Here is a 26199-nt window from a genome sequence, read left to right on the forward strand (position 1 = left end):
GAGAATCTTTTAATAGAGAGCTGAGTCAGTAATTAGCCCCGTATCGGGCCAGAAGTACCCAGGATCTAACACCATCAAGCAGTCAGTAAACAATACACCAATAAATAGAAAACACATTGTTCAAAACATATAGTTCTCAGGGAGAAGTAGATTTTTAATCTCAAAACAAATTTCAGATGAACAAAAACATGTTCTGTTACAGTAGCTCAAAATTGATCAGAAATGACAACTCTGCTTTGCTCTTTGTAATTTATTTTGTTCTTCCTCCTCCTTGTACCCCTATTTTTACAGTACTGTACCCTGCATCTCACAAACGTGTCCTTTGTCTCTGTGATACTGTAATTCTTGTTCTTTGTTGATATGAACCTGCAACCAGTCAAAATCTATTGAGCAGTCAGTACTGTTACTGTTACAAATAGAAAGCACGATGTCCTCACATTGTTTCTTCTATGCATTCTCAGACTTTCTCCTTCCCACCTTCTGTTAAGGCCACAACTTCTGGTCACAGGGAGAAATCGCCCCCCCCCCCTTCTTGCAGCCATGCTGTCTCAATCGGCTCCAAAACACAACAACAGGTTAAAGTAAAAATCAAATGGATTTATTATCCAAGAAGCATAAAAACAGATACAAACAGTTACAAACCGAATCACACAATGATTCACAAAACAAACCTATATATAAAATCAAATGTGAGATCCAATCCGAGCCACCCAGAAGGCTGGTCTGCCTCCTCGGTGGCCAGCAGAAGATCTGAAAACCCCCAGCGCTTCAAACCCTTTGTCCCCTCAAAGTTGCATTCCTCAGCTCATCGATCAGCTCACTGATTGGCTGAAGTCCAACAAGCCCCACCTGCGCCTATGGCCCATTGTCCTAAACTTCACACCATCCCCACTCCAGCACATTCCTCAAACCCCATCTCACAGACACTTAATGCATGAAATAAAACTTAAAACCCGCACACTTCAACCACCTGTTTGCTCTCTAAACTGGCTTATATTGGTTGTGTCACATCATTTGACACAAATTAAATCAATTTTGAGTGATTGTGTTTAATCAATGAAATGTGTTCTCTATTTCTATTTGATTGTTGCCACCAATATGGATGACATGTGCATTAGAGTGCAGAATGTGTTTTGAGACTGAGAATGTGTTTAGAGTTTTGCTGAAAAGTCTAAGTGAGATCTGCAAATTGTGTTTTACCATGTGAAACAGTTTAAGGTATTGACAACAGACTGCACAATTAGCTAAATGAGTTCAGGCAACTGAGAACTTTGTTCAGCCAATGGGTTTTAGCAATTGAGAAAAACTGTAATACAATTCATGTGAGCTGTAACGAGCTAGAAACGTAAAACTCAGTACCTGGAAATGATGTGAAAGTATTTCCCAATAATTATTAGTCAAACTGACCACATGCTGGCGCTTTTATTAACATCCAAAAACACAAGACACAAAAGTTGCAGGATAAGAGAACCTGAAACCACAAATCCACCACTAGCGGGACTACAAATTAAAATCAGAACCTAAATCATTAACAGATTTTTTGATCAATACAAAACTCAGGATATAATAATGTTGAACCACTCAACAGATCAAATCTGTCCATAAATCAGTGACAGTTTGTCCAAACTTCACCAAACCTGCTGGATATTTTGAGTGAAGCTGTTGAAAGATGTCCTCAAACACCTTTTGAGTGTGAATGACAGGCTGCAGACATGTGATGATGAAACAAGCCTGTGATTGGTCTCTTTTCTTCTTTAGAAACCAGCTGAAGTCTATTATTGTTCTTTCCTGCCGGATTGTCTGTCTGTAGCTGCTATGTTGCTTCCTGTTGTAGTTTAGTGTCTCTTGTTGTCTTCTTTCAGGACATCTGTCTGTCTGAATGAGCGTCTGCAGCCGGCTGAAGGGCTTCCCAGGGATCCTGAAGCATCGACGGACTGAAATATTTCTCCACTGAAGATTCACCCTGAAAACAAAGACATATTTATTATTACAATCATCATAATGATCAGTTTCTCTCAGAGTCTCTCAAGTAAAGTCCTGCTAGCTAACCGCTAACCGCTAACGCTAACTAACACAGGTTATGATGCCTTCAAGCTCTACTCAGTATAAATGAGTATTGGGCAAAAGTTAACTATAATATTCAAATAGTAGATATTAGAACTATAGTGTGAAAATATAGTCGTGTAAAATTTAGTTTTAAGTGAGAGACTTAAATAAATCCAGTTGTTCAAAGGAGACGATACAAAACAGTGTAGTTTAAGTTCTGATCTTAAAATTTTAACCTCTCAGTATATATATTTATACATGCATATATACATATACATATACATACATATACATACACATATACACATACATATATATATATATATATATATATATATCTTACTTAGACATCGAGGATTTTCATAACTTCTAAGTAAAACACGTGCTTCGGTTCTCTCGTTAAATCACATGAAACTTTACCCGGACGTTGTGAGCTGAGGGACTGAAGGACTGAGCCCACCGGAAACCACCTCTGGGCCGCCTCTGTCCTCCGAACCCCCTGGGTCCACTACCGAACCCGGATGGAGAGTCTCCAAAGCCCCGGGGTCCACTACCGAACCTGGGTGGAGACTCTCCGAACCCCCGGGGTCCACTACCGAACCCGGATGGAGAACCGTCCCTGTATCCTCGGTTAAAACCCGGCGACTGGACCGGAGAGTCCAGGGAGTAAGCGGGGCCGCCCCGCGCAGACCCTCCGTAGGGGGAGCGAGCCCCAGGGAAGCCCCAGCAGGAGGCCGGGGAGGGGTACCGTTCAGTCGGCCGCGGAGCTCCGGGACTCCGCTGAGGTCTGACCGGCGCTCGGTACATCGGAGCGGCTAGAAAATAACAAAGACACTGTAGAGAGAGAGAGAGAGCGAGAGAGAGAGAGAGAGAGAGAGAGAGAGAAAGAGACTGGAGGAACGCAACAAAACACGGTGACGGAACCGGAAACATAGACGGAGCCACTTCCGGTAATGCAGGCTGCAGCGCCGCCCATCGGCGACCAGGGTCATTGCTGAGAACTGAGAGGTCATTTTATTAAATTGTACTGTTATTACAACAAAACATAAGCAAACAAACGGAACATAATCAGGTATTACGTTCAAAATAAATAAATGAACAGCAGTGAAATAAAAAGTAAGAGTGTGTCACTTGTTGTTAGTACCAGGACCTGGACCAGGTCTCCAGACTATCAGGACTGACAAGCATTCTCAATCTTTCTTATTCTTAATCCCCTATTAAGAAATAGAGGTGAAATCTGAAAACCAAGCCAGAAATCTAGGTGTAGTTGTGGATTCAGACCTCAACCTGAACAGCCATATCAAGACAATTACAAAATCAGCCTACTATCACCTGAAGAATATATCAAGGATTGGAGGACTTATGTCTCAACAGGATTTGGAAAAACTTGTCCACGCATTTATCTTCAGCAGACTGGACTACTGTAACGGTGTGTTTACAGGTCTCTGTAAAAAGCCAGGAGGGTGGATCACATCACTCCAGTTCTGAGGTCTTTGCACTGGCTTCCTGTCCAACAAAGAATTGACTTTAAAATCCTACTGTTGGTTTATAAAGCACTGAATGGTTTAGGGCCAAAATACATCTCTGATCTGCTGCTACCTTATGAACCATCCCGACCCCTCAGGTCGTCTGGGACTGGTCTACTTTCTGTTCCCAGAGTCAGAACTAAACATGGAGAAGCAGCGTTCAGTTTTTCTGCTCCACATATCTGGAACAAAGTCCCAGAAAGCTGCAGGTCTGCTGAGACCCTCAGCTCATTTAAATCAAGATTGAAGACTTTTCAGTTTGCTGCTGCCTTTAATTGAACCACATTCAATTCATATATTAATCAATTTCCTGCATTTCTGCATTTTACCACTGCATTTTATTTCTTGCACTGTTTTTTAATGTTTTAATGAATGTTCTTAATTGTTTTTAAATCTCCTTTTCTTTTGCCTTATGTTTTGATGCTTGTAATGGTTTTATGTGAAGCACTTTGAATTACCTTGTTGTTGAAATGTGCTATACAAATAAACTTGCCTTGCCTTGCCTTGGATAAAAGCTCTACTTAAAACAAGCTGCAGGCTGGAAGCAGAGCAACTGATGAAGACAGTAGCCATGCAATGAGAAAATAAGCTAATGAGGAAAAAAAAAATAGAATCCATTTAGTGTATTTATGAAAAATTATTGAATTATAAAATAGCTATAACTTTGTGATTCTGTTTAGGCATGACGGCCCACCACTGGTGGAAATATACAGAGCAGATAAACAGAAGGAGGTACATTAATACACTACAGGTCAGATGTACATATAATATGGACTTAAGCTGGATCTGACAATGAAAAGAGAAATCAGACCTCTGAAAAGTGTGTATGTCAGATTGAAAATGTAGCATTCTGGTGTACTCTGAGAAGAAAATTAAGTGATAAGACAACATTTACTTTAAGCAAAAAACTAATTATTATTCAGTTATTAATCAGTATTTCAGCTGAAGTTGAACAGCTGGCTAGTTGCTTTTTTCCAATCAATATTACTATTACTCAGTGTGGCTTTGTAGGACAAAGGCAGTAAAACTGCCTGTGCCAAAGCACAGTATATAATCCATCGGGCTTAATAATAAACTAGAAACTAGAAAATTTCGCAGGAAATTCTGACAGTGTGGCTTCTACTGCCCGAAGACGTCGCAATATATATACACGCCAATGTTGTTTTGTTTGGAATATGTATAATAAGCATATAATTTAGTTATCGCTACTGAGAATCTAACAAACATAAAAAACATGACGGAGATAGGTTTGCAGTTTTCAAGAAGTATATTTCAAATAGCATCTATTACACACATGAAGATAAAGTTGTGATAAAGCTGAATATCTATTGTCAGAATCATAACTGTATTTAACTGCTGTGTAAAGAGAATACTGCTGTTAAAAAGCACCTTATTTCTTTAAAGTGTTTGCAAACCAAATGTTATTGCACTTTTGTTCATATAGCAGTACTTTTAAAATAAAAGTGCGCAATACACTACTTTGAACTACTTTGCGCATAATGCGATTAATCGCAAAAAAATCATGCGATTAATCGCGATTCAAAATTTTAAGCGTTGCCCAGCATGAGTTTAAATTCATGGAAGTCAATGAGGCTGGAGATTTTCTTAAGTGTCCAAATATTGATTTGCTCCTCTTTGGCAATTGAGGAGCGGGGCCCACTGTGGGGAGATGTGGTGGAGGAGCAGCACTGGCATCAGCAGCGGCAGGAGGTTCAGCCTCAGCGGTGGGACCAGCAGCAGCTGGTAGATCTCCAGCCTGGGAGGGTCCCGGCTGGTCAGAGACGCCTGGTAGGGGCTGGTCTAGGGGAGGCTGTTGTGGCCTCTCTCTGGCGGACGGCATGGGGTCTGGTGGCACCAGAGAGCGCTGGTGGATGGCACATCGGCCTGGATGACGTAACCCTCCTGGGTCTCCTTCCTCCAGTTGAACCTAGAGTTAATACAGGATTTTAAGTGTAAAATCCAAGCACCTTGAAAACATAACTGTTAAACGCTGTAAAGGGCTTCTTAGTTTAGCCTGGATACTCACCAGTGTGTGAGCATTGATCTCAAAGAGACGCAGCTTGGCTTGGAGAGTTGGATTTCCCAGCGCGCTGTTTCTGATGGTGAAGTAGCTCCTGAGAGTCAGAGACCAACGGCTGATCCGAGCTCTTCCCAGTGTGCAGGTCTGGGGATGGATCCTGCACAGCAGGATGCAGATGGCCTCCACCAGTCTGCTGACGTCAGGCTGGATGGTTTTGAATGCCTCATCTAGTTCTCTCTCTCCTCCTTTGAAATTAGTGCCCTGGTCAGAGCGAAGCTCTGCTGGTTTGCCTCTTCGCGCAATAAAGCGGCGGAGAGCCATCAAAAAGGAGTCAGTGTCCATGCTAGACAAAACATCTAGGTGCACAGCCCGTGTTGTCAGGCACTTAAACAGTATGCCCCATCTCTTCTCGTGGCGACGGCCAACCTTCACTGTGAAGGGCCCAAAACAGTCTGTGCCTGTGGAGTAAAATGGGGGCTTCAGTAGCCTCAGTCTGGACTGAGGGAGGTCTGCCATCTTGGGCACCACTGGAGTGGCTCTCCACCTCTGGCAATCCGGGCAGGAGTACTGATGGCATTTCACAGCTTCACGGCCATGCAGAATCCAGTATTTGCGGCGCAGCTCTGCAAAGAGGCGCTCTGATCCAGGATGATGGAGGTCCTTGTCTAAGTCCTGAATGATGAGCTGGGTCACTTTATGCCGAGAGTCCAGTACCACTGGGTGGATGGCATCTGGCTCTAACTGGTCGCTGCGGCGGAGCCGTCCTCCAACGCGGATGAGACCCACAGTCTCATCATACTCCGGGGCTAGGGAGAGCAGCCTACTGTTGGCAGATACTGGCTTACCGGCACACAAGAGGTTGAACTCCTCAGGGAAACTGTCCTGCTGGGCTTGTCTCAAAACTTCTCTTTCTGCTTTCTGGTAATCTTCTGCAGGAAGACTGTCTTGGTCTACTGCCGCCCCATGGCGGGACTGTGCAAACGCCTCTGTCAGTGCTCTGAAGGAGGTGAACTGGTTGGCATCTGGTAGCAGAGGATTATGAGTAGTCATGGTGAAGCAGCTGATGGTAGGTTTTCGCAGTTCAACAGAATTCACTGTCTCTCCTGAGGCTGGCTGTGTGGGCCAGAATTCAGGTGACTGCTGCAAGAAATCAGGGCCCTGGCTCCACCTACTTTTACCGGCCAGTTCCAACAGTGTCTTCCCTCGCGTGAGGTCATCAGCTGGGTTGTTGACAGAGTCCACGTACCTCCAGGCCCGGACATCCGTCAGCTCCTGGATCTCAGCCACTCTTGTTCCTACGAACACTTTGTATCTGCAGGAGTCTGACTGGAGCCAAGTGAGGACTGTTGTAGAATCTGTCCAGAAGACGACATCGCGGATGTTCACAGTCAGCTCTCTTTGCAGTAGTGTGGCCAATTGGGCACCTGTCAGTGCAGCACAGAGCTCTAATCTCGGCACTGATTGCTGTTTCTTTGGAGACACCCTGGATCTGGCAGTTAGGAAAGACACTTCCACACGGCCATGTGCATTCTCTGCACGCATGTAGGCCACTGAGCCATAAGCTCTCTCTGAAGCATCAGCAAAGATGTGCAGGTCTCGCTGGAGGTTTGGAGTGTCCATCTCAGGGCCCAGATAGCAGCGAGACAGTGAAATCTGAGACAGATGCTGCAACTCCTCCTCCCATGTCAGCCATGGCTTCAGCACATCATCAGGCAGTGACGGGTCGTCCCAATCTCTTTGCTTTCCCCATAGTTGCTGCACAAGGATCTTAGCCCGCGTCGTGAAGGGGACAATAAAGCCCAGTGGGTCGTACAGGCGTGCCAGAACCCGGTACATATTTCTCATGGTGGGTTTGGGTCTATCCAGCATCCGATATTTATATCTCAAGGTGTCTGAATTGCAGAGCCAGCGGAGTCCCAGGGCGAGCTCTTGTGGGTCCGTGCCTGACTCGTTGAGCCACAGCTCACTGTTTTCAGATCTGGCTTCTCTGGGCAGGTGGCTAATGACCTCAGGGGTGTTACTGGCCCACTGGCGTAGTTCAAATCCACCTGTAGCCAGCAATGATGTCAGTTTGTCAACTAGGCGTCGGGCTTCTTCAACAGAGGAGAGACTCTGCAGGAGGTTGTCTACATAGAAGGACCTTTCTATGGAGATACGGACATCCTCCCCTGGCTGACTGTGGTCAAATACATGTTTCTGCAATGCGAAAGTGGCACAGCAGGGACTGCAGGTGGTGCCAAACGGAAGGACTTGCCATGTGTAGATGCTTGGTGGCTCCTCTGTCTTCAGGTCGCGCCACAAGAAGCATAGCAAATGCTTGTCCTCAGGGAGCAGCCTCACCTGGTGAAACATGCCTTTGATATCACTACTGACAGCAATGGTGTGCTCTCTGAATCGCAGCAGTACCCCTAGCAGACTGGAACTTAAAGTGGGGCCAGGCAGCAGCAGCTCATTGAGGTTGTCTCCCTTATACGCAAAAGAGCAATTGAAAACAATCCTGTTTTTTTCGTTGTGGCTTACCATGTGATGTGGTATGAACCAGGACTCGTCTGCTTCGCTAAGCTCCTTCTCTGGCACTTTCACTGCATAGCCTGCTTTTTCCAACTTTCTGATCTCTGTGCAGTAAGCGGCTGCTCTTTGCGGGTCTCGTAACAAGCGTCTCTCCGTGCTGCGGATGTTGGCTAACACAGCCCCCTTGCATGCCTGGAGCTGTGGCATGTTCTTCACCCTGAGGAGGGGAGTGGCGTAGCGCTGGATCCCATCGACGTCTACTCGTATGGTCTTTGCCTCCAACAGTTGGACTGCTTCCTGATCCTGCCTGGATCTTGTGGAAAGCTTCTCACTCCTGTAGGGAAGGACATCTAGCTGCCACAATCTCTCTACACTCTGCAGAAGCTCAGACTCAGGTGAGAGGGTGGATATGTTTAGACATTGTTGTGCTGTTGACTGCTGCTTGATGTGCTTGGTTGGTCCCTGAAGCGTCCAGCCCAACCTTGTCTTCACTGCCGCTGGCCCGCCTGGAGGTCCTAGATGCACCGGCTCTACTGGAGTGATGAGGTGGGGGTAGTCTGACCCTATTAACAACAGAGGTTGCACTCTGTCTAGTGCCTGGAGAGGAAGGCCTCTCAGGTGTTTGTGTTTCTTCAAAAGCGCATTTATTGGGTATGTGTGCTCAGCCAGACCCAGTTGATCAGCAGTAAATGCTCTGTGTATCTTGAAGGACTTCTGTGGCTGGTCGGCTGGGGAGATGGAGAAAGACACAGCAGCACCCTGCAGAAGCCTGACATCCTGCCGAACAGTTCTGAGAACCAAATCCTCTGGCTCACCAGATAGCTTAAGTCTCTGCGCGGCTGCTAGAAGGAGAATGGTCCGCTCCGACCCATCATCCAGGATGGCATGTGTCTCTAAGGTGTGCTCACCATTGCGCAGCAACACCTTACTTACTTTGAGTAGGACTTGGCTGCACCCGGACCGTCTGTCCAAGTACAGTACGTCATTGGTTGTGCTGACAAGGCAGGACGTATTCTCAGCTGCAGGTTTTATATTCACATCGTGCAGAACTTGCAGATGCTTCCCCTTACACTTCTGACACGTAAATTTCAGGCGGCACTGTGCAGCCTGGTGCGAGCGGCCGCATCTCCAGCATCTTTTGTTGATCTTGATCCAGGCTGTTTTTTGTTCCACTGTCAGCTGTGCAAAGCTTACACACTGGTCGAGAAAGTGCTGCGTGTTTAAGCAGTAGTGGCAGTATGGCGTCCTATCTGGCTGCTTGGCACTTAGGGGTGGCTTCACTGCTGCTGGTGAGCTCTCAGGCTGGTCTGTAGTGTGCAGGATGCTGGTGCTCCTGCCACTCTTGCTCCTGTCGCAGTAATTCTCTGGCCGTGGTCCTGATTTGCTCTTATCCTCTCTGTACAGTGAATCGTACACAGTCTCTTGAATCTTCAGCTCATAGTCGAGCCAGTCTGAAAAGTGGAAGAGGTTGGGGATGGTAACACGCATCGGGTACAGGAACCTCTTGAACTCAGCACGCATATCCTGAGGCAGCTTGGAAAACAGCCGTGTCACATGTGACCCACAGTGAAGCTCAGTATGTCCACTGTCCCCAAGCTGATCTAACATACCAACTAGTGCTCTCAATCGCAGTGCAAACTGCTAGAACCCACAGGTGTCTCCACGTGCGATGTTCATCCATCAGGTCAGCGATTTTTCTGAGAGCTAACTGGTGCGGCTGGCCATAGTTTTCAATGAGGCTAGCCATCGTGTCAGTGTAGGGCTGCAACAAGTTGGTGTAGGAGTCCGCTATGAGCAGTGCCTCCTCATACTTCAGGTGGTCCACCAGGATCTGATATTTAAAGCGCTCTGTAGCATCCTCAGGCAGCAGGTTCTCCAGGGCAACCTTAAGCCGAGCAAACTCCCTAGGATCTCCTTTAGTGAATACAGGGATTTTGGGCGTAGGACCACGGTACACAGTCTCCTTGTGGTGGGAGGGTAACGGCTTGCTGGGCAGTGACTCCCTCCTTGGTGGGGTATAAGGTTCACAATACTCTGGTGTATGCATCCGTGAAACAGGATAAACTGGCTCTGGGCCACAGAAAGACTGCACCTGACGTCTCGTCCACATGTCTCTCAGCGGCATTGTGAGCTCTGACACAAGGTCCTGTGGTGGTGGTTGTGGCTGGTAAACAACATCTTCTGTTACAGGGGGTGGTGGCAGTGGCCAGTCATCATTATCCACTGGAGGCAGAGTGTGACTGCTGGCTTGCACAGGTGAGGGGAATGAGAGAGGGCGGTACGTGTTATCAGCCTGCACGACGTGCTGCTGAGGTGGCTCAGACGTCTGTGAAAGAGAGAGGGCTCTCTGTGGTGGCAGTGGTGGGTCAGGGAGTCGCCTGTGTATGTCCGACATCTGTTGCTGCAACCTGTGATTGTCTTCCATCAGCCTGTGGAGGGCTTCAAGGATCTCTGGCGCCGTTTCTGCTGCAGGCCTCCGTCGATGAGAGGCAGGCGTACTCTGGAAAAGTGTGTCTGTATACTCAGGCTGGAAGGGATATTGAGCTGCCGCTCCCTGCGCAGCACTCCAGTCCTCATCTAGCCGGGGAGATGTGAGAGGCGTCATCCTGGCGTTTCTCTCCGGAAAATTCTCCTCGCTGTAGTAAGGCCGCTGCCGTGCTGGCATGGAGACAGCGTAATCTTCCATCCAGGCTGGTGGCCGTGTCTCTCGGCGGGGACGGGCGTCTGCAGGACGTGAAGTCCTCTGCTGATATGGAAACATCTTTAATCAATCCCACGGTGACCACTCTGATCCGGCTCGAAGGACCATTTGTTGTATTGACTGGGAAAGGACTGTATATTGTTACTGTGGTTCATTAAACGTTGTGGCCACCAGGGGGCATCGATCAGAATGCACTCCAGACAAGATGTTCCTTTTGAGAGGTTTACTGACAATAGTCAAACAAGCAATTGTGTGTGGTTTGGTTGTTTGCACGCACGCAGTCTTGAGAGTCAAACTCCGAACAGCAACTTAAACTAATCTATTTACAGATACGGCCGTCATTTCGCGCCGCCTAGCTCGTTCAAGCCTTTTCACTTCCTTCACGCCGTTAATATTAGTCCGCGAGCAGCTGACTGCCGTCCTCTTCCGCAACGGGCATAGTGCGGTTCCTGCTCCGCTGCTTCTCCGAAACCCGTCTGAGGTCGTCCTTCGTCACAACATGCATAATTAGTTGGAGGAGATTTCAACTCTTCCTTTTTAACTGTCTGACACAGACAACATTTTGACCAGTCAGTTTTTGGCGCACAACTCAGTGGATTAGAAGTGGACATTTTTGTGTGACGGTTCGGGCCGAGGGGCTATCCTTTTACCACCCAACTGTATAACATACCTACGCACATTCAGGTATGGGATACAAGTAGGTTCAAACATCAAGATGCTCTACACCTAGCCCGATCGTTCATCCAGTGCCATTTAAGTCTGTACACCATCCGGGTAACTAAAGCCCTATTACCCTTGGCTCGGCTATCCCGCGCTGACACATGCTGTCAATTCAGGTACGGCTATCTAACTACTACACTACAACTAACTAAACTACTAGCTGGTGTATACACAGGGCTAATTAGATAGCATTTGGGAGACTAAACTATACTAGAACTACAGTTAGTAGACTACAACTACAGCAAGTACACTACTTAGCCAACACTGAACCCCATGCTGAGTCTCACAGCAATGATGTCACCAGTGTGCCCTGGTTGTGCTTTGACATCATTCTTTTATAAACAGAATGTCACCTCATATCGCTCAATCAAAACATTTGAATTTGGATCAAAAAGATAACTTGGAACTTGGACTACTACTTCATCCAGCTGAAACCTAATCTCTGATCAAGGAATGACAAAAAGTGTGAATTTTGAGTAACAAATGGCCGCCATCTTGAAAAATAGCGGCCATATTGAATTTTTATTGGCACCATTGAATTTCTCGTGTCAAAAGACATACATTTTGATGTCTAGATTGTTAAAATAGCCATTAAAGTTGTACACTGAAAAACCTTTATTCACATTTTCGGCGATGGCCATCTTGAAAAATGGCCGCCATCTTGGATTTTCAGGTGGATACCGGGCTTTTCTGAAAGAGTAGAACCTAGGCATTATTCATGCCAAATTTGGTGCTTGTATCACCAAGTGAAAGATTCTTATGGAATATTGACTTAATCTGCTGCACTATCATGTTCTGCAGTCAGACCACAGCGACAACAGCGCCATAGACCGGTCAAAGGGAGACACCTGCTGGTGAGTTTGTGAAACTGCATTGGATTTTTAAGAATGTTTTATAGACCATAATCAGAATGGTATGTTGAACATACAATGAATTTGCCATGACGGGAGGTGCAAACATTTAACAATCAACAACAATCAGTGCAAGTAGAAACATATACAAATTTACAGAGCGATATAAAATAAAGTAAGATATAAAATAAATGAAATATTAAATAAAGATGAAATATAAAATATAACTCTTACCATAGGACCTATGGTAAGAGTTCGGACAAAGCATCGATGCGGCGCGACACAGTGTTGTTGGACACCGGGATCATGCACAACTTTTTTGCTTCTTTCTCCCCAATCATACATTCCACCATCTCTCTGGCAGCTGGCGAGCACACGTCTTCAGTGATTGTGTGCGGTAGCCCCTTTCTCGCTATTCTGTAACCAGATATGAAGCCCGTAGTGCGTCATTTATAGACCCAACACATGAATGAGACTCTAGTTGTTTTTGGCTGTTTTGTAACTCCTCCAATTTCGATATTAAAATATGTAAGGGGCTTTTGACTTGCACTGGCATGCTTGGTGTTCAGGTGGCGACGTAAATAAGAGCTTCAGACTGTTAGCCAGAACCTCACTGCACACCACGCACTGTGGCTTTGGGCAATCTGCGTTGCCAATCCAAGTGAAGCCCAGACACAGATACTTTTCATCATATTTCCTCTTTTTTTCCCAGTCTGCGCCGTCTCATCTTCCTCTGACTCTGGCTCGATTTCTTCTCCCGGTCTCTCCCCAATAACGCACCTCTCCGTTCCCCTCGCCTCCGATTCCTCTCTCTCTCTCTGTCCCTCTCCTCTTTTACGACTGATAGCTTCAGATGTCCCACCTGACAGTTTTTAAATTAAAATTAAATTTTTTTTAAATATTTAATATTATTACACCATCAGACCGCCATTACACTTTTCCTCTCGCGCACCCCCTAGAGGCAGCTCGCGCACCCCCAGGGGTGCGCGCACCCCACTTTGGGAATCCCTGCCATAGGTAATAAAGGGTCTAAAAGTTACGTTTTCATTAAAATAACAAAATATTGTTGTGTTTGTTGCATGCCACATTTTTTTGTCTAAACTCACGATTTAAAAAAAATGGAATTCATGTTTTTCAAGGTTAAAACAAATTAGTTGTGACGCATGTTGCATGCACTTTGTGTGTTTCCCTCTATGTTCTGCAGTCAGACTACAGCGCCCCTCACTCCATAGACCGGTCATAGAGCGACACCTGTTGGTGAGTTTGTGAAACTGCACCGACATTTTTTTGAATGAAAACAGGAAGCAGGAAGAAACCACATAATGTGAAAATAAAGAACAGAGTTTATTCAGTGGAATAAAAACAGTCCTGCTTGTTAAACACACACATGTGGACTCTAGAATGAGTCTGAATGAGGTGGACTACATGTCCCTCTTGTCCCCTTCAGTCCTGATCATGTGAAGCTGGTTGAGTTTAGAACACAGACTGAACATAAAGAGGTTCAGGGTTCTTCATATAAAGTCCTGAAGAGTTTATCTGCAGCAGAACAACATGATGAAGACATAAAGCTCCAGATGTGGACTCTGTGTTGTTTCCTCCTGGTTCGTCTCTCCTCCCTCACAGCTTCTGGTCTCAGGCTCGTGTCTCGTTGTGGATCCTCAAACCGTCTCAGTCCTCCGTCCTTCTGCTCCGGAGTGTCTGAGTCAGCAGAAACCTTCAGCAGCTCCACGAGTCCTTCGTTCAGGAGCCGTGTTGCAGCCTGTGTGTCTCTGTGTGTCCTCCCCCCTCCCAATCTCTCTCTATCCTGCTCTCTTTGTGTCCCCCAGCTGTGGGTTAGTGTGGGTCAAAGTGCATCTGGTCGGAATGGAGGCGGAGCTGTGAGTAGATCCTTTTGTCCTCTCGTCTGCAGCTCGCCAATCCTGTCCGACTGACGTCAGTGCTCGCTGAATAAATTTCCCATCGGCCTCGTGGGTACCTCAGCAGAGCAGACGGGACCTGAAGTGGGTCAGACTGTCTCAGACCAGATTCTGGAGCCGGTGAAGGGTTCAGGGTTCTCAGCGAAGCATCCAGACCCCTTCATACTTGTGTTTTCCGCCCAGATAGAGACATTCTAACCCGGTTTTGGCTCACTCACATGCCCACATGCTCTGCTACCATTAGAGAGGGTCTACCCGGGTCTGGACCTATAAGTACCCCCCAGGAACATGAGTTAGTTGTGTTATTACGATAGCACATGTACTAACATTGGAACGATACAGAGAAGGTTAGCATGGCCCCTGCGCAAAGGATGTTGCCCATTCTTCTCTGTGGAGAAAGGGAGGGCACGCGAGCCCCCCCTGCGCATCTGCGCATCTGCGCATCTGCTGGGATGCAGAAGGTTGGCGGTTCGATCCCTGCCAACGGCAAAGTGTTAAAAAGTTACGAAATAGTTGGCATGGTCAGCAATAAGTAGATTATTAATAATAAATAGTTGTAACAGTGCTTAGTAGGTAGACTAGTAATAAAGTAGCTGTGTAATGTCATAACATCTGTCCTTGTCTTGTCTCTCCTCTCCTCAACAGACACAGCATTGAACAAGCTGCTCATATATTAAAAAGTTCTAATGACATCTTGTGTTCTTATAAGTAGATTATTAATAATAAATAGTTGGAACAGTGCTTAGTAGGTAGACTAGTAATAAAGTAGCTGTGAAATGTCATAACATCTGTCCTTGTCTTCCTTGTCTCTCCTCAACAGAATAGTAATAAAGTAGCTGTGAAATGTCATAACATCTGTCCTTGTCTTCCTTGTCTCTCCTCAACAGAATAGTAATAAAGTAGCTGTGTAATGTCATAACATCTGTCCTTGTCTTGTCTCTCCTCAACAGACACAGCATTGAACAAGCTGCTCATATTAAAAAGTTCTAATGACATCTTGTGTTCTTATAAGTAGATTATTAATAATAAATACTTGTAACAGTGCTTAGTAGGTCGACTAGTAATAAAGTAGCTGTGTAACGTCATAACATCTGTCCTTGTCTTCCTTGTCTGTCCTCAACAGACAGCATTGAACAAGCTGCTCATATTAAAAAGTTCTAATGACATCTTGTGTTCTTGGGATCATTCTGCTCATTCAAACATGTCTGTTAACAGTTTCTAATTGTTTGTTTATTGTTCATTATTTGACCACTTCGACCCCTAAGTGTATCAGCAGCACATTGCGTAAACATATATAATATATGCGTGTGTATGTGTCTCATATTTCTATCCTAATGTGTAAAGCTGGCTGGTTGTTAAACCAGTTTTACAATCAGAAATAAAGCTTCCAAACAAACAAAGTGCAGATTACATACTTTTATTTACAAATTCAAAATGATGGAGGGAGGAATAAATAAAGAAAAACAGAACAGAACAGTCTCCCTCAACAGAACAGAACAGAACAGAACAGTCTCCACCAAAAGAGCGAGTGTGTCCTGTAGCCAGTGTTTTGGGCTGGCCACACTTTGTGCATGTGTACTGTGTCGTCGGCCGACGGGGTTTGGGCAGCGGCTCCTGCCCTGCTGCAGCAGCCTCGGCCGCCTTCCTCTTCCTATATGCCGTGGACCTGGACATGTGTGGTCCAGGAAGAGGAGGGTGACCGGCAGGGACAGGAGCGGGGAAGACACCCGGGAGCGTTGTGGGGGGGGGAGGAGGAGGAGGAGGGGGAAGGCCAATGGAGGACGGGCCGGGCTGCTCATCGGGGACATTGAAGGGGAAGGGCTGTCCTTGTCCCACCTGAACAGAGGACAGCCCTTTAGCTGGAGGGAGAGGGAGGATGGCAATAGCTGCTACAGGGACGACGCCAGTTCCCTGCAGCAGCACATCCCTCCCTCTTTCCTTCTGCCGCCAAGAGAACCTGGGAGACAAACGCAGATTGTTCTTAGGCTCTTCATCAAATGATAAATCTCAGATTACAACCCATCAAAACTTTAAAGCTTCATGTTGAACACTTACCACTGGGTCAGGGTCCTCTGATTCAGCTCAAATAGCTGGATCTCTGTCTGAGCCATCAGCCTCAGGCTGGCCAGCACTCCCTCTCTGATGGCCACGTAGTCTGTGAGGATGAGGGACCACCGAGTCCTCGTCAACCCACGGACCCGCGTAGCCACTGGGTGGAGCTGGCAGAGCCGGCTGCAAACAGCCTCGACCAGGCGACTGGCGCTGGGCCAGTTTGCAGGGCTGGAGTTCGGTCCGAGAAGGCAGCTGAAACAGTCATGGAGAGCAAAGTGTGGGTTGATATACAGCAGATATTTACAAGAGGATACATTCATATTTGAAAAAAATCGTACCGTTGGAGACTCTCCTTGCCAGGACAGGAGGTGTTCTTCCCCTTCGCTGCCTTGAACCGCCCCTTAGGTTGCCTCTCCCGGTATCTGGGAGGGTAGACAACTCGCTGTTTGTCCTGCTCTGGCAAGCGATTCCAGAGCAGGATGAGTCTGTCTACCCTACTGTCTGTAAGCCCCTGAAGGTTCCTTCCTTCCACCAGGGCCTGGGCCAGCTTCAGGACGTGCTGATACCCAGGCTGGTCATCAGGACCCTGTATATTCTCCTGAGAAGAAACAAGAAAGGAAGAGGAGGAGAAACGAGTCAGTAAGCACAGAGCGATGCGCTGTGAAATATGAAATATTCTATCGTCACTGTTATCATCATCGTCATCAGTATCGGTAGCGAACTTACCTCAGGGGCCTCAGGAGGGGCATCCTGGTCAGGGGCGGCTGGACCGGATGGCTCAGACGATGCGTCAGCTGGATCACCTGACCGGGCTGCTGCTGTGCTGGTGGATGGGGTATCGGCCTCGAAGATGGTGGGGTCCACATCTTCCACGATAGCCTCATCATCATCCTCCTCCTCGAGCGACTCGATGGCGGCGTCAGCCTCGTCCGGAGTGTCAGGGTCCAAGCTGACGTCCTCAAGCACTCTGCCTGTCTGCTGGTACAGGTACTCTACCCCGATGAGCTCCCCTGTCATACAGCAAACGCATGTGCATTTAGTAATTGCTCTTTTTACTCTGAGTTATGATGTTGAAATAAAGTGTTTTCACATCACATACCTGTGTACTCAGCAGGCTTGGTGAAGTCCTTAACCACCTGAAGACCAAGCACTCTTTGGCTCTTCTGGTTAAGGACGTGCTTGAGGTGGCCACTGTAGGAGTACAGAGGTCCCAACTGTCCCTCACGTAGACGTGTTTATACGTGTTTTATGTTTGTTCACGTGACCGCATTACTGCTTTATATCTGTTCACTAACACTCTGCGCATTGTTATTCGGGGACTTGTTACTTGAAAAGGAACAGCAGCAGCAGTAAAACTGTATTTCACACTGACGATTAAACTGTAAATACGAGTGTAACGCTGTGGTCTAGCTAGCTAGCTGACGTCCATACAGCAGCATACAGCGGTGCGTTAGCGACGTTAGAGTCCAGCCAACAGCTGATAAAGCGGTTCAAACAGCACCAACGTTAGCTGGTTAACACAAAGCACATACAAAGAGTTTAACGCTATAACTTCAGGTATTAATATTAAAGTTTCACATCGTAGGAACTATAAAGCTCAGACTGTAATGTTACAGTCTAGTGAGCATCCATCACTCAGATAAGGGCAGTAAACTAAACGTGAGCGATGTCCGAAGTTTATATGAGTTCTACTGTGTTGTACATTCATATGTAACACAAATTAGCAAGCGCTATATCAATACAATTGAATAAAATTGAAAGTATTGCACTTACTGGTAATATCTGTTTTGTTTACGTCTCAACGTAGCGAGGATCCAACATGGCGGCTCCAGAGTTAAGACGCAGCCATCTGATTGGATGGCGAGGATCCAACATGGCGGCTCCAGAGTTAAGACGCAGCCATCTGATTGGATGTCGGCGAACGCAGCCATCTGATTGGATGTAGAATATGACATACGCAGCCATCTGATTGGATGGAAAAAGCATGTATGACCGGATTGGCTGGATTTTGACACACTTTGTGCACGTGTACTTTGTGCACGTGCACAAAGTACACGTGCTGGCGGGGTCAAAATGACATTATGACACAGAGGAGAATGAGACTCCTGAAGCGCAAGGATGACACGCAAATTCGTGAAGCGTTCCTTATTGCTGAAAATATGATTTTATATGAATATTTTTATGATTTATTTTCATATTTGGTGTGAAACAGCGTGTGAAGCAGCGCCACCATGGCCGCTGTCAGTACTGCAGCAGTTGGTACTGCAGCAACAGAGCAACTCAAAGTTGATACAGAATTTGGGGTTGTCTGATTGGCTCCTCAAAGTTGACATACAGTTGAGAATTTGACACAGAGAAGAATAGTTAATAGAGTATATGGTAGCCCATTGTACTCTGTGAGCAGAGGGAGGGCACGTGGGCACTGCCCCTGTGCATCTGGTGGGATGCAGAAGGTTGGCAGTTCGATCCCTGCCAACGGCAAAGTGTTAAAAAGTGACGAAATAGTTGGCATGGTCAGCAATAAGTAGATTATTAATAATAAATAGTTGTAACAGTGCTTAGTAGGTAGACTAGTAATAAAGTAGCTGTGTAATGTCATAACATCTGTCCTTGTCTTCCTTGTCTCTCCTCAACAGACACAGCATTGAACAAGCTGCTCATATATTAAAAAGTTCTAATGACATCTTGTGTTCTTAGGATCATTCTGCTCATTCAAACATGTTGTCTGTTAACACAGTTTCTAATTGTTTGTTTATTGTTCATTATTTGACCACTTCGACCCCTAAGTGTATCAGCAGCACATCGCGTAAACATATATAATATATGTGTGTGTATGTGTCTCATATTTCTATCCTAATGTGTAAAGCTGGTTTTTAAACCAGTTTTACAATCAGAAATAATAAAGCTTCCAAACAAACAAAGTGCAGATTACATACTTTTATTTACAAATTCAAATAAACACTTTCAGAATGATGGAGGGAGGAATAAATAAAGAAAAAACAAACAGTCTCCCTCATGGCCCCCCCTTATGTTTCTTGTTCATTTCCTCCTTCCACTCCTCCACAGTTTTCTTGCCGACAGACGCACAGTACGCTACACCAAAAGAGCGAGTGTGTCCTGTAGCCAGTGTTTTGGGCTGGCCACACTTTGTGCATCTGTACTGTGTCGTCGGCCGACGGGGTTTGGGCAGCGGCTCCTGCCCTGCTGCAGCAGCCTCGGCTGCCTTCCTCTTCCTATATGCCGTGGACCTGGACATGTGTGGTCCAGGAAGAGGAGGGTGACCGGCAGGGACAGGAGCGGGGAAGACACCCGGGAGCGTTGCGGGTGGAGGAGGAGGGGGAAGGCCAATGGAGGACGGGCTGGGCTGCTCCCCATCTGGAGGAGGAGGAGGAGGAGGAGGGGGAAGGCCACCCGATGAGGGTCGTTGTTGCTCATCGGGGACATTGAAGGGGAAGGGCTGTCCTTGTCCCACCTGAACAGAGGACAGCCCTTTAGCTAGAGGGAGAGGGAGGACGGCAATAGCTGCTGCAGGGACGACGCCAGTTCCCTGCAGCAGCACATCCCTCCCTCTTTCCTTCTGCCGCCAAGAGAACCTGGGAGACAAACGCAGATTGTTCTTAGGCTCTTCATCAAATGATAAATCTCAGATTACAACCCATCAAAACTTTAAAGCTTCATGTTGAACCCTTACCACTGGGTCAGGGTCCTCTGATTTAGCTCAAAGAGCTGGATCTCCGTCTGAGCCATCAGCCTCAGGCTGGCCAGCACTACCTCTCTGATGGCCACGTAGTCCGTGAGGATGAGGGACCACCGAGTCCTCGTGAACCCACAGACCCGCGTGGCCACTGGGTGGAGCTGGCAGAGCCGGCTGCAAACGGCCTCGACCAGGCGACTGGCGCTGGGCCAGTTTGCAGGGCTGGAGTTCGGTCCGAGAAGGCAGCTGAAAAAGTCATGGAGAGCAAAGTGTGGTTTGATATACAGCAGATATTTACAAGAGGATACATTCATATTTGAAAAAAATCGTACCGTTGGAGACTCTCCTTGCCAGGACAGGAGGTGTTCTTCCCCTTCGCTGCCTTGAACCGCCCCTTAGGTTGCCTCTCCCGGTATCTGGGAGGGTAGACAACTCGCTGTTTGTCTTGCTCTGGCAAGCGATTCCAGAGCAGGATGAGTCTGTCTACCCTACTGTCAGTAAGCCCCTGAAGGTTCCTTCCTTCCACCAGGGCCTGGGCCAGCTTCAGGACGTGCTGATACCCAGGCTGGTCATCAGGACCCTGTATATTCTCCTGAGAAGAAACAAGAAAGGAAGAGGAGGAGAAACGAGTCAGTAAGCACAGAGCGATGCGCTGTGAAATATGAAATATTCTATCGTCACTGTTATCATCATCGTTATCAGTATCGGTAGCGAACTTACCTCAGGGGCCTCAGGAGGGGCATCTTGGTCAGGGGCGGCTGGACCGGATGGCTCAGACGATGCGTCAGCTGGATCACCTGACCGGGCTGCTGCTGTGCTGGTGGATGGGGTATCGGCCTCGAAGATGGTGGGGTCCACATCTTCCACGATACCCTCATCATCCTCCTCGAGCGACTCGATGGCAGCAGCAGCCTCGTCCGGAGTGTCAGGGTCCAAGCTGACGTCCTCAAGCACTCTGCCTGTCTGCTGGTACAGGTACTCTACCCCGATGAGCTCCCCTGTCATACAGAAAACGCATGTGCATTTAGTAATTGCTCTTTTTACTCTGAGTTATGATGTTGAAATAAAGTGTTTTCACATCACATACCTGTGTACTCAGCAGGCTTGGTGAAGTCCTTAACCACCTGAAGACCAAGCACTCTTTGGCTCTTCTGGTTAAGGACGTGCTTGAGGTGGCCACTGTAGGAGTACAGCGGTCCCAACTGTCCCTCAGCTGCAACCGGTGGTGGTGCAGCTGCTGCTGCGCGGTCCTCGTTCCACCTCACCAGTCCATCAACCAGGAACGCCTGGAAGTGCTTGGCACTGGCTCGTGTCCCTGAGGTTTTGGATCAAGCATGAATTAGCCTTTTTATGAAATGTGAAAACAGAATATATTTTGTCACAAGCTGTAAGACACATGCGAGTACCTGGGATGAACCGGTTAAGGTGGAGGTGGAAGGACTCCAAAGATGTGGATCCCCTCGCGCAGCGATAAACCGGCAGGATGACTCCGCCTTTGGTCAGCCTGCCGGTCTGGGTGTACAGCAGCACACCTGGTGGGTCCTGAATGCAGCTGAGGTGGGTCTTCTGCGTACTCCAAATGTCCTTGATGCGGCGGGCGTCCAGCAACGGGATGTCCAGGGTGTCGCGTCCTGCTGGTCCACCGAAGGTGTCGAGGAGCTCCTGGATGAGGATTGCGATTCCTCGGGCCCACGTGTCCTCCGGCGACAGTGGACCCTCCACTCCTCTCTGGAGATCCTCCGGATCACCGCGGCGTCAGTCAGGCCAACCATTCCGTGCTTCCCCTCCAGCTGGGACCGCTTAGCCTCAGTTAGACGGCGGGCATCATCAGGATCGACCTCGAAGATGCAGTGAGACAGCTGCCTCATGAACGTGGGGTACAGCTCGTGGCTCTCAGTGGTGACACCTGATGCAAAGCGTCGCATCAGGTGCCAGATGTCCAGTCTCACCACGAGCTTTTCCCACTCCTGTGAAAGAAGAACCATAATGTGGTTTAATCTTCTCCTAAACTGTACTCTTATATTACTGATTCAGTATTTGTATTAACAGTCTCAGTTTCACACCTGAAACAAGGCAGCTGTCTTCGACACGGCGTTTTTGTTGCAGCAGTCGCGGCCCACGTAGATCAGCCGGGGGGGGAGGTACCCCGGCGAGTCGGTACCGCCTCATCAATCCGGCCGCCATCGTGGACAGGCCCTCGGCGCTCTCGGAGCAGGTGAGGACGCTGATGAGGACCTGCCCGTGCTCATTACCGACGTTGGTAACCCAGGCGGCCGTGTCAGAGGCGGTACCTGCGAGCTTCTTCGTCACCTGGAGAAAGAGAGATTAGAAATGTTAATGTGAGAGCATAAACACACAGCTGTGTTGTCAAAGCAGCTGGTAGAAAATATGAAACTGTGACAAACTTTACTCGCCTTCTTGGTGGAATCCATCTTCAAGATGGATCCGAAGGTGGACGTGATCCTGGCCTTGTACTCATCCAGCCGCGTCAGCACATCGTAGCCGTAAACGGTCAGCAGCCAGACGGGGGACGGCAGGGGGGGCATCTGGGGTAGTGGTGGAATCTGCCTCGCCGAACACAAGGCCCGGAACTGCTCGCATACGCCGAGGTACAGGATCGCTCTCCGCATCCAGGTGTCTGAGTGCTGCTCCCGCAGGCTGTTGTACAGCCGATTAGCACTGTTGCCCAGAGTGCGAGACCTCAGCTGCGCAACCACCCTCATGTCACAGGACAGCCTGCACAACCACAACACAAGCATTATGTACAACTTTGTCACCACAGACATACATCAAACAGGATGTTCAACACAAAGAAATATAAAGATATTAATATAATTTCTTACTTGTACGTCAGTACAGCTGGAAATTGGCAGCTGTAGGTGGGGGACAGCTGCCTGATGATGCCCTGTGACCACCCTCCGACCTTCTTCTTACATCGACGTCACTCCAGGTACTCAGTGGCCATGAGGTACCAGCCGTCGATTTCCAGGACCCTCCGGATGGTCCTGTACAGCCCAGCCTTTGTCATTGACCCAGTGCACAAAGGCTGGGGACATGTCAGCTGCAGATGCCAAATCCGGTGTGGCATCCAGAGGAACAGCCGGCATGCAAAGAAGGGGTCGGGGGATGCGGGAGGCTGGTTGTAGACCGGCCGGGATTGGGGGGGGAACCACCAGAGATTCAGCTCACTGACGAGCCGAGACCTCCCCAAGCTGTCCCTGGTAAACAGCACTCGACCGATCCACTGCTGCTGCTCGACAGTGAGAGCTGCCCGTCAGGACTCAGGCAGCAACTGGTGAGACGACAACTATTCTGCTCTTGCTTTGTGCAGGAAAGCTTAACAGATAGCTAACAGTAAATCCTTTCAATAAAGACCCAGGCATCCGTTGAAGAGTTTCAGGGCTTTAGTTAGAAGTTCTTAATTTTTGTAAAACTGTGGAAACACAATATGAAATATGGCCTTACAAACTGTCCATATACACATACATGAATACATAACAACAATCCAGCATATAGCCAACATGAAAGAATGTTCGACTAGCTAGCTTCTAAGCTAATATTAACATTGCTGTCAATGGAGAAATGCTAATCGCGATTAGCATTTAATACAACGCAAATACTATATTAACAGAGCAAATACAATAGAATATATCTTCTCATGCTTCATGACGAAATACTCACAGACTAAGGTCTCTCAAAGTTACCAAACAGAAGAGGTGAAACATTAGTGCAGCATGTCCTTTCATTAGAATACCAAAACAACAAGGTACTAACTACGGCAAGAGAGGAAGGCCAAATGCGAGCATGAAAAGGCAATGACATTCTACAACACAGAAATGTGGGGGCAGAACACTCCCCGCCTGGTATTTTATAATACCACTATATTCCCTCACTGAGGAGCAGTACAACCTCTGTAACAGGTCTTGAATACACCTTAGGGGTACCGTCTCTGATGATCCTGACATTAACTTTCCGAACTCTGCCATCCCGGCTTGGAGTGGTCTCAACAATAAGTCCTGTGGGCCACTCGTTTCTCTTGACTTGAGTGTCTTTTAGGAGTACCACATCTCCAACTTGCAAGTTTGGTCTTTCGGATTGCCACTTCTTGCGAGGCTGGAGGGTCACCAAGTATTCTTGCTTCCAGCGTCTCCAGAAGGTTTCAGCAAGGCTTTGGACTTGCCTCCACTGCTTGTTATAGAGATCCTTGAGATCCATCTTCCCTGACGGAGCAGAAACTGCGTCAGTCTTCTGAGTGAGCAGCATTGCGGGTGTGAAAACTGCTGGCATCTCAGGATCGGAGGACACTGGAACTAGGGGTCTTGCGTTCATGATTGCCATGACTTCAGCCATTAGTGTCGCCAGCACTTCATGTGAGAGACGACTGTTCTCCTTCAACAACATGGCGTCTAAAATGCGACGTGCAATACCGATCATCCTCTCCCACACACCTCCCATGTGAGAAGAGTGTGGAGGATTAAAAGTCCAGGTGCAGCCTTTGTGTTGCAGGTGGGCTTTCAACTCTAGATCTTCTGAGTTAATCTGCAGTTCTTTGCAAGCTCCAATGAAGTTTGTTCCCCTATCAGAACGCAGTAGTCTCACAGGGCCTCTGATAGCGGTGAATCTCCTCAAAGCATTAATGAAGCTGGAGGTTGTCATATTCTCAATGACCTCAATGTGCACCGCACGCGTACTCAGACAGGTGAACATGACTGCCCACCGTTTGGATTCCGCATGGCCACCTCTGGTCCTGCGTGATGAGATGGTCCAAGGCCCGAAAACATCAAGACCAACTTGAGTAAACGGGGGATCAATGGTAAGTCTATCCACAGGTAAGTCCGACATTTTTTGTTCTTCTAACTTTCCTCTTATTCTTTTGCAGGTCACACATTTGTGTATCACACTCGAAACCAATCCCTTACTTCCTGTTATCCACAGCCCAGCTGTTCGAATTGCTCCTTCAGTGAAGTGCCGACCTTGATGAGCAACCTGTTCGTGGTAGTGTCTTACCAGCAGGGTAGAGACATGATGCCTGATGACCGTTCAGAGATCCCCTCACCAGAGATAGCACATCTTTATCCCCACCTCAAGCCAGTGGCGAATAAAATCCCAGTCATTGATCCTGAGGCAGCCATTCTCCTTCTCCTTGGCAGAGACATACTACGTGTACACAAGGTGCGTAAACAGTACAATGGACCCAACAATGCACCATATGCTCAACAACTTGACCTTGGCTGGGTTATTGTTGGAGAAATATGTCTCAGAGGAGCACACAAGCCAAGCAGCATCAATGTCTACAGGACCAATATCCTACCTAATGGACGTACGTCTTTCCTTAGTCCATGTGCTAGTGTCATCCATGTCAAAGAGAAAGTTAACAAGAGGACGTCAAGTCAGAGTAGTCAAACCTTTGAAGACACAGAGCTCCTAGAGGACGATGATCTTGGAAGCAAAGTTTTTGACAGGACAAAAGATGATGAGAAAATGGCATTGTCTGTTGAAGATGAAGCTTTCCTTGAAATCATGGACAAAAATGTCTACATGAATGATGCAAACAGCTGGGTGGCTCCCTTACCATTCCGTTACCCAAGGCCTCGTCTCCCGAATAATAGGGACCAAGCAGCGAAACGTCTCTATTCTCTGAGTCGCACACTGGAAAGAAAGCCAGGAGTGAAAAAACAATACTTTGACTTCATGCAAAAGATCTTTGAGTCAGGCCAGGCAGAGCTAGCTCCGCCATTGGAGAAGAATCAAGAGTGTTGGTACCTACCTGCATTTGGTGTCTACCACCCTCAGAAGCCAGATCAAATACGTGTGGTGTTTGATTCCAGTGCCAAGCACGAAGGCATCTCTCTCAATGACATCCTCTTGAAGGGACCAGATTTGAATAACACTCTTCTTGGAGTACTTATCCGTTTCCGCAAAGAGTCGATTGCAGTCACAGCAGACGTTCAACAGATGTTTTACTGTTTCACAGTCTGTGAGGATCACCGTGATTTCCTGAGATTCTTGTGGTTTAAAGGTAACGACTTCACAAAACCAGTGACAGAGTACCGAATGACAGTACATGTGTTCGGTAACAGCCCCTCACCAGCTGTGGCCATTTATGGCTTAAGACGCGCAGCGCAAGAAGGACACCAGGAACATGGTACAGATGCTAAGCAG

The 26199-nt window shown here is 47.5% G+C and overlaps 2 protein-coding genes across 3 annotated transcripts; both read right to left on the minus strand.

Annotated features, from left to right (window-relative positions):
• Positions 1 to 19272: 19272 nt before the first annotated feature.
• LOC306777581 (uncharacterized protein) lies at positions 19273 to 21905 on the minus strand (the record flags this gene model as incomplete). Its single annotated transcript, XM_079268743.1, has 7 exons — positions 19273 to 19936; positions 20035 to 20283; positions 20370 to 20629; positions 20758 to 21035; positions 21125 to 21352; positions 21444 to 21765; positions 21807 to 21905. 7 exons carry the CDS (start codon positions 21903 to 21905, stop codon positions 19357 to 19359), a joined length of 2016 nt encoding a protein of 671 aa, XP_079124869.1. The 3' UTR covers positions 19273 to 19356.
• Positions 21654 to 24546, minus strand: LOC306777413 (uncharacterized protein). Of its 2 annotated transcripts, XM_079268505.1 has the most exons (5): positions 23719 to 24546; positions 22881 to 23470; positions 22452 to 22773; positions 22101 to 22347; positions 21654 to 22004 (listed from the first exon to the last, which is right to left on the minus strand). In XM_079268505.1, exons 3-5 carry the CDS (start codon positions 22758 to 22760, stop codon positions 21931 to 21933), a joined length of 630 nt encoding a protein of 209 aa, XP_079124631.1. In that variant the 5' UTR covers positions 22761 to 22773; positions 22881 to 23470; positions 23719 to 24546; the 3' UTR covers positions 21654 to 21930. The 2 variants fall into 2 exon arrangements, with proteins under 2 accessions (XP_079124631.1, XP_079124630.1); XM_079268504.1 differs by having other exon boundaries at positions 22881 to 24546.
• Between the last annotated feature and the right edge of the window lie 1653 nt (positions 24547 to 26199).

The sequence above is a fragment of the Melanostigma gelatinosum genome (genome assembly GCF_949748355.1).
Source record: "Melanostigma gelatinosum genome assembly, chromosome: 5".
In the NCBI taxonomy this organism is placed as follows: domain Eukaryota; kingdom Metazoa; phylum Chordata; class Actinopteri; order Perciformes; family Zoarcidae; genus Melanostigma; species Melanostigma gelatinosum.